The sequence below is a fragment of the Echinops telfairi genome, unplaced genomic scaffold, assembly GCF_000313985.2.
Source record: "Echinops telfairi isolate 266 unplaced genomic scaffold, ASM31398v2 ScPeMD7_7468;HRSCAF=8506_1, whole genome shotgun sequence".
Lineage (NCBI taxonomy): Eukaryota > Metazoa > Chordata > Mammalia > Afrosoricida > Tenrecidae > Echinops > Echinops telfairi.
In genome coordinates, this window is record NW_022111370.1 from 7606701 (window position 1) to 7619206 (window position 12506).

The 12506-nt window shown below is 47.2% G+C and overlaps 1 protein-coding gene across 1 annotated transcript in view; it reads right to left on the minus strand.

Annotated features, from left to right (window-relative positions):
- CD38 (CD38 molecule) overlaps positions 1-12506 on the minus strand; it is a gene marked incomplete at its 5' end in the record, with an annotated part of 53230 nt that overhangs the window by 11659 nt on the left and 29065 nt on the right. The window contains 4 exons of the mRNA XM_004707841.2: positions 2628-2704; positions 5376-5461; positions 7359-7494; positions 10431-10560. Of these exons, the coding sequence (XP_004707898.2) occupies positions 2628-2704; positions 5376-5461; positions 7359-7494; positions 10431-10560 (429 nt within the window). The remainder of the gene's footprint in view (positions 1-2627; positions 2705-5375; positions 5462-7358; positions 7495-10430; positions 10561-12506) is intronic.

Consider the following 12506-nt stretch of genomic DNA (forward strand, 5'->3'; position numbering starts at 1 on the left):
GATTGTGGTAAGAGCTGTATGAGCCCCCAATAAAATGATTTAAAAATAAAACAAAACAAAACAACTGGTAGGGTGGAAGGAGTCGGAAGAGGAAGACCTGGGTGTGACTGGGCTCCAAAGTGAGGATGAAGTGAGATCACAGCCGCTGAGGGCCATTGAGCAGCCAGACCCTATGTTGTCATGCACACTGTTCACATGTTATCTCAGTCCTTCTCCTCCCCCCACCGTCTTCTCAACCACATGTGTCATAAGGGAACTACCTAAGGGCCTAGGATCAAACCCCAAACAAAAGAAAGCAAACAAGTTCACTGTCATTGAGTCAATGCCAGCAACTCTACAGAACAGGGTAGAACATCCGTGATGGGTTTATGAGACTGTAGCTCTCTTTGGTAGTAGAAAGCCTCATCTTTCTCCACTGGAACAGCTCCCTCACTGCCACTGTCATTGAGTCTAAATCACAGTGACTCTGTAGAACTGACTGTGTGGTTTTCCAAGGCTGTAACTTTTTATGGGAGTAGAAAGCCTCAACTTTCTCCCCTGGGGCAGCTGGTGGTTATAAACTGCTGACCTTGTAATTAGTATCCCAATGCATAACCCATTGTAGTTGGCAGCCTAACACATACCTAATCCATTAACACCACCAGGGCTCCTTAGATTAAGGAAACAGAACCAAAAATCCAGCCTATCTGCCTCTGAGTCAGTTCCAGCTGATAGAGACCCACTGCTTTGCAGAGTGGACTGTGCTGAGACTGCTCAGAAAGAGATGGCCTGGCTTTGCTCATGATTTCTCAAGGTGGATTCAAACTACAGACCTGCTGGTGAGTTGCTGCTGTTCTTGTTCTTAGGTGCATTGGAGCCAGTTATAACCTATAGCAACCTTGTACAGAGCAGAGCAAAACACTCATCCTTACAAGTGTTCCTGTGCTGGGCCCATTGTTGAAAACACATCTCGCCCTCTCGCGGAGGGTCTCCTCCTTTTTGATGCCTCTTGTCAGTAGCTGAGCATTTAACCATCTTTACCACCAGGGACTCCTAAGGCCACATGTGATATGTTGGTAAATGCCATGAAGTTGAGTTTCAGTTCATGGTGACACCAATGGACAGAGGAGAAGGGCCTCGTGGAGCTTCCTAGGCTACAGTCCTCGCAGGAACCGTTCTCCGTGTTTTTCTCCTGTAGAGCAAAACCAAAAACTCACTCCCATTGAGTTGATTCCAATTCATGGTCATCCTACAGGAGAGGGTAAAACTATCCCCCTGCATTTCCAAGACTTTAAATCTTCAAAGCAGTCTCATCTTTCTCCCATGGAACAGCTGGTGGGTTCAAACTACTGGCTTTGAAGTTAGCTGAGCAGTGCGTAGTACATTTTGCTACCAGCAAGGGATCCTTAGAGGGCAGTAGCTGAGTGCTAACCTTTGTTCAGGGCTCACAAGATCACAGAGATAGCACATATGGTCTCTGAAGTCCCTGCTGTTAACCACTACAGTCGGTTACTGGTAGAGTTAGCAAAGAGATTGCTGGAAAGAACAATGATCTCATTAGAGATCGTTTCATCTCGGTCCACAGCCCAGTAAAGTTCCTTCTGTTTGTAATCATAGGCTTACTGCTCACTTGGAATCCAAACTCATGAAAAACAATAATAAACTGACTGCTATGGAGGCGATGCCTCTGTGAGTTTCTGAGGCTGTAGCTTTTCATCGGAGGAGAAAGCCCTGTCTGTCTTTCACGGGGTGAGAAATGTCCAGACCATCAAGGATGGTGAGGACTAGTTATTTGAAAGGGAGAGGACCGGTGGGTTATAGGAGGTGGTGGTTGGGGGGTGGGGACTAGGCAGCATGAACAAAGCCAAGGACTGGGCTGGTGGTGATAATGGCATAGGGAACTGAGAAAACACCCAGAGTGCCAACAGGACACAGGACAGTGAGCAGGGGGACCATTCTCAGACTGCGGTAAAGGAGGGGCCAGACAAAATCACTGATGGAGACAGATAACTCTCAGAGAAAACAGAGACTTCACCTTTCTTTAAGGCTAGATTGTCAGGACTGAATGGAAACCTACAAAGCATATCTGTCAAGGGATGGGTGGTCGTTACATAATCTTGTGTCAACTTGATATTCAGAGTGAAGGGGTAGAATCTAGCCTGTCAATCAGGTCACAGACTGGTGATGTGGCCTTCTCATGAGGATTCTGGGAACTTCCTCTCTTTCTCCCAGGAGGTGGGACACACTCTGTCTTTGCTTCACTTTCCTGTTAACAAGCCACATGGAGCCGCACTGAGGGCAGCCAGAGTGCTGGAGATGTTTTCACTGCCACTGGACCCACAGGGCTTTCCACCCCCAGAACTGTGATCTTCCTGCATTCAGCATCATTGCATTTGTTGCGTAAGTCTGAAGAGGGATGTATGGACTAGTATTGAACATATGGGCTAATATTGGACTTATGGACTTGATCTGGACTGGGCTGGAATGTTTTCTGAATATACAATTACTCTTTGATATCAAGCTCTGTCTTGCACACAGATGAGTGTCAATGAATTAGTTTCTCTAGTCAACCTGCTCTAACTCAGGATGGAACACCCAATTGGGAAGATATAAGAACCCTTCCACTTAACATACAAATAAATGAGTACCTGGTTTGTTGAAAGGCTGGTTTACCGAGGGACCCATTGAGCATCACATGCACCACACCACAGGCAGCATCTGCAAACTTTAAAAAAAAAACAAAAACCCACCATTCCTCAGCATGCACAATGCATCACCAGGCCCAAGCAGTCCCCTCTAAAACAGCTGTTAGCATTCCCTGATGAGAGAGGCCCTATCCTCTGAGGTCCAGCCAGGAGTTTGTCACTCATTTCAAGCCATGGGAAAGAGGGTGTATGCCATCAGCATCTTGAAGCACTTGCCCCTGATACACGAGTAGCTTGAACTATGAGGCTCAGTGTCATTCATTGTTCAAGGACCTTCTGAGGTGCCGTGGTCCAGAAGTCAAATGCTCAGATGTGTGAGAGGAGCGTGGCTAGAAGAGGAAGGTGGAGTCGCTTCCTTGTGCTATAGCACCCGCATTAGTAGGAGCAGGACGGGTGGGTCAGAGGTTGGGGAAACAGGACGCTGAGAGATTAGCTAGCATGCAAGCCCCAGCAGGCACAAAGTGAAAGGGAATTGAATGCATGGATGAGTGTTACTGAGTAAGCAATTTCCTTTTGCCAGGCTGCAAACCCTCAGCCAGAAGGTTTGCTGGGTACAGACTAATAACACACTTGGAGGGAGATAACCTCTAAGTAAAACAAACAGTTGGTCCTTGACTATGCACCTCAAGGTTGAGGGTTCAAACCATGGGGCTCACCAGACAAAGCAGCAGTGGTGGAAAAGCTGAATGTAGTGAGAGAACAAGGCTGCTTTGGGGAAACACCAGCAAGGCTGAGCCTGGAAAAGTGAGTGAGCTCTTGGGGACTTGGGCATCCTCACCTAGGAGTCTAGCCTTCAGTTTTCAGGAGCTCAGAAACCACCGTAAGATGTCCAACAATGAGTTGGGGGAACCCAGGGTCTTCCCACTGAAGGAGGAGGAGCTCAGGGCATTGGTCCAACTGTCATGGCGAGTCACAAATGCTGACCCCACGCTGGGCTCCAAGCACAGAGCTGAGGCGCATACCTCCTGAGAGAGGCCAGATCCAGTCCAGGTTGGATCAGTTTGCCTCCCACTGGAAGTCAGATGGTGAAGTGGGGATTGAAACCAGGCAGAGCTGCCTCTATCGCAACAAGCAAAAGGGTCTAGTTTGCCATGTGCCTTTGACAAAGATAAGGTGCAAGTCCCCAAGAGCATCCGAGGGCCAGAGCTTTCATCACCTCCATCATGGTACTTCTAGCACCCAGGTCGGAGTACCAAAAACCAAACCAACTTCCCTACAGGTCAGAGAAGAACTCCCTATGCGTTCTGGGTCTGTAAATCTTTACAGGAGGAGACAGCCTCATGTCTTTCTGGTGGAGCAGTTGGTGGGCTCATACTGCTCCCCTTGAGCTCCTTAAAAACATGCATAAATGGTGGTGTTGAGTCGATTCCAAACCACGGTGACCCCCTGCATTTCACAGCAGAACTGTGCTCCATGGGGTTTTCAAAGAAGTCGTCACCAGTCCTTTCTCCGGAGGCAACTACGGTGGCTTCACACCGTCAGGCTTTTGGCTAATAACCCAGCCCTTAACCATTTGCATCACTTCTATTGATGCGACTCGCCTTTACAAGCTTTGCAGCAGCCCTGCATTATCACGAATAATCATAGAAGCTTTACTTGCAAAGACCAAAGAGAAATGCGGCATCATCGGTGTTCTTAGGCGTTGGGTAGTCCCTTTCATGGCGACCCCATATACAATGGAACAAAACACTGCCCAGACCTGTACCATCCTCTGAACCCTTGCTATGCTTAAACACATTGCTGTGGCCACTGTGTCAACCCATCTCATTGGGGACCTTCTTCTTTTCCACTGAACCCTCTACTTTACCAAACACAACGTTCTTCTCCACGGACTGCTCTCCCCTGGAGCTGATGTTCAAAGCATGTGAGACGATTTCTCACCATCCCCACCTGAAAGGAGCATCCCAGCGTACTTCCTCCCATGCAGATCTTCTCTGTCCTCTGGTACAGTCAATAGTCACCAGGAGTCACATGCATCCGTTCATCTCTCATCTTCCTGAGTCATCGCTCGGCTTTCACGTGCATGGGAGGTGATTGAAAATACCTTGGCTGTTTTGTGCAAGCACATTGTGATTCTCAAGGGGCACTCTTTGCTTTCAGACACTTTCCAGGGGTCTCTTGCAGCCATTTTATTTGCCTGACACTCTATGTCATCTGATTTCTTGACTGAAGCTTCCATGGGTGTTGGCTGAGGATCCAAGTAGCATGAAATCCTTGACCAATTTGCACAGCGAGTCAATTGTTCATCCACCTGCAGCTCCACTTTCATCACCCATAAAGCCAGTGTGATCACCACGGTCCCTGGCCCATAGGGGGCTTGCAAGGATGAAGGATATGAATCTAAATAGAGAGCCGAGTACTACGCCTGGCACAAAACAAGTGGCCTGTCACTGTAGCATACGAAACTTTCCCAGGTGTCTGTGACTAGCCAGTACCTGTGTGGGAGGGGAAACCAAGCGGGTGGCTTCTCATCGGCCAGAGTCAGGGCTGCATGCTTGAGGAGCATTAGAACACTGGCTGTGAAAATCGTCTGCCACGTGCTTACGAGCATTTTCCTCAGGAAAGGATCCTAATCCTTCATTCCTATAAGGACCCGTGACCCCCAAAATGTGAAGAACCAGCTACTGGACTGGACGACCGCTTCCACTCCTTGGCCTCCAAAATTCTAGAATGTTCCTGCTTGGCACTTACCCACTTGGAAGCCATCTTCCAGAAGACGGACTTGGGGTTGTTGCCACAGTCTTTTCTCCAGTGTGGGCACGACTTGTGGTTCATTTCTGAAAGACAGAGCTGATTGAAAACAGCGGAAGTGGACAAGAAAGCTCTGCTCTTCTGTGCCCGGGCCATCCCAGAAGAACCAGTTTCCACGGACTTCACTGCCAAGATGGAGGAGGACAGAGTGGGAACATCTCAAAACCAATTTAACTAAGTGCCTGTGCATCCCTGCCAAGCCCTCGCCTTGACGTCTGCATCCCCGACAGGGGCACGGTGGCCAGTCCTGAGTCATCACTCTGGGAAGCACAGAGCGTTCGCCTGACAGAGACAGACCCAATTCCATACCCATGGCCTTCGAGTCGATTCCAATTCATAGTGACCCAAGATTGGGTTTCTGATATGGTGAATCTCAACAGGAGCAGGCAGCTCCGCCTTTTGGCTGAGGAGTGACTGGTGGATTTGATCTTACCAACCTTGAGGTTAGCAGTTATAATGTTCAACATGCTGCAGCCCCTGTCTAGGGGAAAATTCTCTGCTTGCTGCCAATGTTCTCTCTTTCTTCTCTCCCTCCCTCCCTTACACCAACAGCAGCCACCACTCACTGCCCCAGAGTCCATTCCAACCCATAGCAACCCTGCAGGACAGGGAAGAACTGCCCCATCAGGTTTCCCCACACCGTAACTCTTTACTGGACTAGAAAGTCTCATCTTTTACCTGCAGAGCAGCTGGTGGTTTTGAACTGCTGAACCTGTGGTTTGCAGCCCAACATGTAACCACTATAGCACCAGGGCTCCTTTGGCCCTTACTGTTAGGTTCAGATGCCCTTCCCACCCTCACCCCCATCAAGCTAGGCTAAGACATCAGTGAGGTCCAGTCAAGCATGCATGCCCAGTTTCCATCTTCCTTCTCCCCAGCTTGCTTTTCTGAACACACAACACTTGCTGAGTATTACATCCTGGGGGTAAAGAGGTTCTCAGAGAACGTGTGATCTACTGGGGAAGACAGACCTGTAATCAAGTAAAACACCAGTCTGTGTGGCAATGGTCTGAGGTTTGGTTCACAGGACAAAAAGATTAAATGGGGAAGGGGTGTGGGTGTGGGTGAGTAGAGATATGGTCTCAGTGCAATGAGGCCTCATTGTTTCCCAAAATTCTGTGGTCCTGATTGGCACCCTCATAGAAACCAAACTAGCAGGAACCAGAAGCAGGCTTCATGAGCACTTGGACACAAGGAGGGAATGGGCCACTGCAGCTTTTCAAAAGCACAGGAATTGCACCTGGGAATGCCACCTTGGTCTGCGACACTGTAAACTGCAAGCACCAAGGTCCAAATCCACCAGCCACACACACACACACACACACACACACACACACACACACACACTTAGGGCCACTATGAATTGAGGTCACCTCGATGGTACAGGGTATGGCTTGGGGTTTGGAGTTGTCAGTGGAATCCACTGCAGTAGTTCCAGGACTTAATAAGCTCATCTGAAAAGTACAAGTCCACCCACAGGTTCTTGGTAGAAAGGCCCAGCATTCAACTTTTGAAAAAGCAGCCATTGAAAACTCACCGGAGAGAGGAGCCAATACCAAGGGCTCAAGCAGAAAGTAAATGTTTTGCAAATGATGATGCCAACAAATGCACAAATGTGCTTGACACAACGGATGATATGTATGGATTGTGATAAGAGTTGTAAGAGTTGCCAATAAAATGATTAAAGAAAAAAACCGCACTGGATCACAGCTCCACTCAGACCCCAATGGGCTCACCATGAGCCTCAACTCAACAGCAGCCCCTTCAGTGTTTGGTTGGTTTGGTTTGGTTTGTCAAGAGCATGCCTGGTCTCCAAGTGGGTGCTAGCATCCCTGCCCACACTGAGCTTCCAGAGCTGGTAACAGAGCTCTGGATTCCTGTACCAGCAGGTCCTGGGCTGTCCCAGGGGGCCCAGAGTCTCACCAGAAGTGCCCGGATCTCCACACCAGTCGAGTCCATCAGCCATGTAGCCCAGCAGTGTGTCCTCCAGGGTGAACATTTCCTGCTGGACCTTTGTGTACTGGTGGACCAGGGTATACGCCTTGCTCCAATAGAGGAACTAAGAAAGAGTAAACACAAGCTATTTTTGAAATCCGTTTTGTTGGCAAAAAATAAATCTTCATTTCTGTAAACAAAAGGAAACTGAAAAAATAAAGTAAACCATATATAGTGAGGGAGAGGAGTGTTTTCTGCATCACTGCTGTCTGTGTGTATGTGTGTGTTCTTTGAGGTAGTGTAAAACAATAAGAGTATGTGTATGTGTGTGGTGTGTGTGTGTATGTGTGTGTGTTCTGTGAGGGAGATGTAAAACAATAGAAAGGGAGTATGTACCTATGTGTGGAGTGTGTGTGTGTTTGTGTGTGTGTGTTCTGTGGGGGCATGTAAAACAATAGAGAGTATGTATATATGTGTGTGTGAAGTGTGTATAAAAGAGAAAGGAAGAAAGAAAGAGAGAGAGAGTCTGTGTGTGTGTAAAGTGTGGGTTTGTGTAAAAGAGAATGGGAGAGAAAAAAAAGAGGGAAAGAGGGAGTGTGTGCACTAGTGTGAAGGTAAAACAAAAAGAAAAAGTGTATGGATGTGTGTAGTATAAGGAGTACCCCCTCAAAAAAAACCATAATTTTTTCCAAGGTAGGTATTTAAAAATATATATTTTTACAGAACAACCTTATCACCTTCAAAATACTCTCCATTAAACTTAATATATTTGGCAAATCTGTGATTCCATTCTTGGAAATGTTTTTCAAACTCATCTGTTTGGATGGCTGACAGCACCTTCCTTGTTTTTTCCTTCACCTCTTCTACATCTTCAAATCGCTGTCCTTTCATGTTCTTCTTCATTCACAGAAACAAAAAGAAGTCGCAGAGTGAGGTCAAGTGAGTCAGGTGTCTAGGGCAAGAGTCTGTTTTTTGTCCAAAATTAGCACACTGAGTTGGATGCATGCAGTAGGCTGGGTTAACTAGAGAAACAAATCCAGGGACATTCATATATGTGTAAGAGAGAACTTTATTGAGAAAACATCCCAGCCAATCCAGATCAAGTCCATAAGTCTGACATTAGCCCATCTGTCCAATACTAGGCTATAAATTCCTCTTCAGATTCATGCAGCACATGCAATGATGCCAAATGCAGGAAGATCAAAGGCCTGTGAGTGGAAAGTCCTGTGGGTCCAGTGGCAGTGAAAGCATCCCCAGGGCTCTGGCTGCCATCAGCATGGCTCCATGTGGCTTGTCAACAGGAATGTGAAGCAGAGAGAGAGAGAGAGTGGCTCACCTCTTCTGATGGCAGAATCAAGACAGAGGGAGTTCCCAGAATCCTCATGAGAAGGCCATGTGCACAAGAAGCCACCATTAAGCTGTGACCTGATGGATAGGCTGGACTCTACCCCTTATTGTTTTATCAAGTTGACATGAAATTGTGTAAGTACCAGACTGCATGATCAGGTGCATTATCGTGGTGACAAAACCAGTCCCCCATCTGCCACATCAGGCCTTTCTTTGTGGCGCACTGTTATGCAATCTTTTCAGAACCTCTAAGTAGAAAGCTTGATTAACAGTCTGACTGGTGGAAGGAACTCCAAATGCACGATCCCCCTCACATCAAAAAAACAAATGAGTCTCGTCTTGATCTTTGATTTCAGTTGATGAGATTTTGGGGTGTGAGGTGACAATAGCATCTTTCACTGGCTTGATTGATGTTTGCTTTCAGGGTCTTAAGAATAGCATGGTGTCTCATCACCAGTAATGATCTTGGGGGGAAAATGTCTGGGTCGCTTTGGAGCTGTTTTTTCCCCCAAAGCATGGATCCTTCTCCTTCCCAATTCTTCTGTTAAAATTCACTGAGCGGAGCTCCAAGATTGGCCAGATAACTTCCCCATCCCTTCAATGGCCCATCGTCGGTCTTCAAACACAGGTGCACAGATTTTGTCAACAATTTTGTCTGTTCCGGAAGTTGACGGACGTCCAGGACAAGGTTTGTCATCAATCGACATTTGACCTCTTTTGAAATGAGAAAACCACTCCTACACTGGAGTTTTTCCCATAGCGCTGTCCTTGTAAGCTGTGTTCAACGGGAAGAATGCATCCTACGAACGCTCCACCCTGAGAAAGTTTTTTCCATTTTATTGGAGGGTGTGTGTGTGTGTGTGTGTGTGTGTGTGTGTGTGTGTAAATGTAAAAGAAAAGGGAAAGAGGCAATGTAGATCTCCCAAGTCACGATTTAAAATGGTCTTAAGATTCTGGCTGCTGTCAGAAAAGTCTGAAAGCCACTGATCAAGTCTCATGATAACTCTGGAATCAGACCAGATCTGGTGAAGGCATTCGGGAGCCTGCAAGATAGTTTGGGCAACATTCTCTACATGCTATACTCTGGAAGAGAGGCCTGCGCTGGGCCAGTGTTTCCCTGAACATAGGCTCACTATGAGAGTCCGAACAGCAACCTCTTTGGCAAGAAGTGTCCTTTGATTCTTCAAAAGCACCACAGCTCCCTTGCCATCCCCCAGCCCGCCCCCCACGCATGCACACAATCAGAGCAAGGACTTTTCTCAGAGAGGACACATTTCAGAACCAGATTCTGCTCCATGAACCCATTCGTTCTTCAGAGAGGTCGGAACCCACTCCATGGTGCCTGACAACATTAGGATCAAAGACCAGAAACAAGGCTAGTACTTAGATAAAATCAGAGCATTTTTGTTGGTTTGTGTTGTGTTCGGTCTTAGTTTTGTCTTGCATGATATTTGCTCAGTTCTCTTTCTGTGTCCCCATGTCTCTCTTACAACCCTTATCCACAAGCCCTGAAACCTGGTCCCAGATGGCCCCACAAGCAATAGCCCTACCTGGCCACACCCACAATCTAAGGACTGGGCTTTTTCTCCTCCTCCATCAACCTTGGGTCCTGTAACCTCTTCCCTCTGACTCATGTCCACCATCGCTCATTCCACCGCTGTGCTTCGGGGCCACCTCGATGGCACCAAAGACCACAACGTTTGACCCACTGACCTTGTTGCAAGGTAAGGTTTGATTGGCCAAGTACTGCAAGGGTTGGTAGTCTTCTTCTGTAATGTTGCACTGGTCCTTGAAGAGGAATGCAGCTTTGAAGGCATTCCATATCGCAGGGCAGTTCTTATCTCTGTGAGTCAAGTACAAGGTGGACAATTAGATCTTTAGCGTAGTTTGGTAAGACAGTTACGAAAAGAATCACACTCAGTGGGTGCATAGCATCTCATGTAACCTATGCATTTTTATGAGATGACTCTTCACCTCCCCCTACTTCAGAGATGAAGTCACAGAGGCTCTTTGAGGTCCAAATGCCTTCCTGGCTCACACGGGCTGGCCCAGGGGAGGAGTCAAGTTTCAGAACTGTGTCTACTCAACGCCAGGGCTCAGGGTTCAGTTTAACACTCTGCTACCCAAGGGTTACATAAAATGGAGAAAAGGGTATAAAGGCAATCCATTTTCTCTTTGGATATCTATCTCCCAGTGCATAAACGCATTTCATGATTCCTGCTGCCTTCACGTGGGAGCAGTAGTGGCATTCTCACGTTCCATACAGGAGACGATGCATTGCATTGGGTAAACTTGTTTCACGAGCCCCCTTTGGCGTGTTGAAAGCAAGGGTGTTCCTTCAAGGACTAAAGGTGCCCCTTAAATGCACGTGAGAGTTGGTCACTGAATCAGGAAGACTGAAGGAAAATCGATACATTTGAATCATGTTGTTGGCGAAGAGTATTAAGAGTGCCACAGAGTGCCAAATAGTGCCAAAAGAACAAAAAGATCTGTCTTCAAAGAAGTACAGCCAGAATGCTCCTCAGAGGTAAATGATGTTATACCCAGCATTTTCTTCCTTATGTACATGATGTCATCCTACGTTGGAACCAACTTGAAAGCTGCTAACAACAACTGTCTCACATACTGTGGACATTATCAAGGGAGACCAGTCCCTGGAGAAGGACATCCTGCTTGGTAGAGTAGAGGGGCAGCAAAAAAGAGGAAGGCACTCAAGGGGATGGGTTGACACAGTGGCTACAACAATGGGCTCAGACACAAGAGCAACTGGGAAGTTGGTGCAGGCAGTGTTTCCTTCTGTTGTATATACTGCCCAGTACTACACTGTTGTATATAGGGCCACTATGAGTCAGAACTGACTTGACGGCACCTAACATCAAGTTCAATTCCTGGCCAAGACACCTCATGTGAAGCCACCCCGTGTCTGTCAGTGGAGGCTTGCCTATTGCTATGATGCTGGTCAGGTGTAGTTTCCAGACTAAGACAGACTAGGAAGATGAGTCGAACAGTCCGCTTCTGAGAAATCAGCCAGTGAAGTTCCTGTGGGTCACAATAGTCCAACCTACAACAAATGATGAGAACCAAGGAGCATCTTGTTCAGATGTACGTGAGGTCACCACATGTTGGAGTCAACGTGCAAGCAGCTCACAACAACAACTGCCTTCATAAAAGTCTGAAAGTTTTGGGCTGAACTCTCCATGAATCTTCCCTGCCCTTTGCCTTTACTGCCCCCATTGGTGGGAAGCCATTCTCCCCATATGTGTCCACTGAAATCCCACTCACACTGCTCAACTCTATTGGAGACAGAAAGGGCTGAGGTGGGACTCTGCTGGTTGCTTGGGAGACCCCTGGGCCCATGTGCCTCTTATACTGTGAACCTGCCTGACACTGAGGTAGGTAGAAGTGTGAAGTTGTAATTGAGGGCTGGACTAAAGAACTTCCTATGTCATGACCCAATTCAAAACCCAACTTCTTTAGAGAATGCTCTCATTTCTCGTCTCCACTACACTCCTCCAAGTTCTTGTGGCTGTAAGAGAGGTTAGCTGAGTTCCGATTTCTCTAGAATGTGAGTGCCTCGAGGCCAGAGAGCATGGTATTTCATCATCTAGTTCCTAATTGTATTTATAGGTTGAGCAGGAAATGGAATCCAGTTCATACAGCACTCAATTCATATATCAGATTAAAAGGGAGGAAGAATTCACTTTCAGAATGGCCACGTGAAGAAGAAGAAGAAGAAGAAGAAGAAGATAAAGCAGCAGCAGCAGCAGCAGAAGAAGAAGAAGAAGAAGA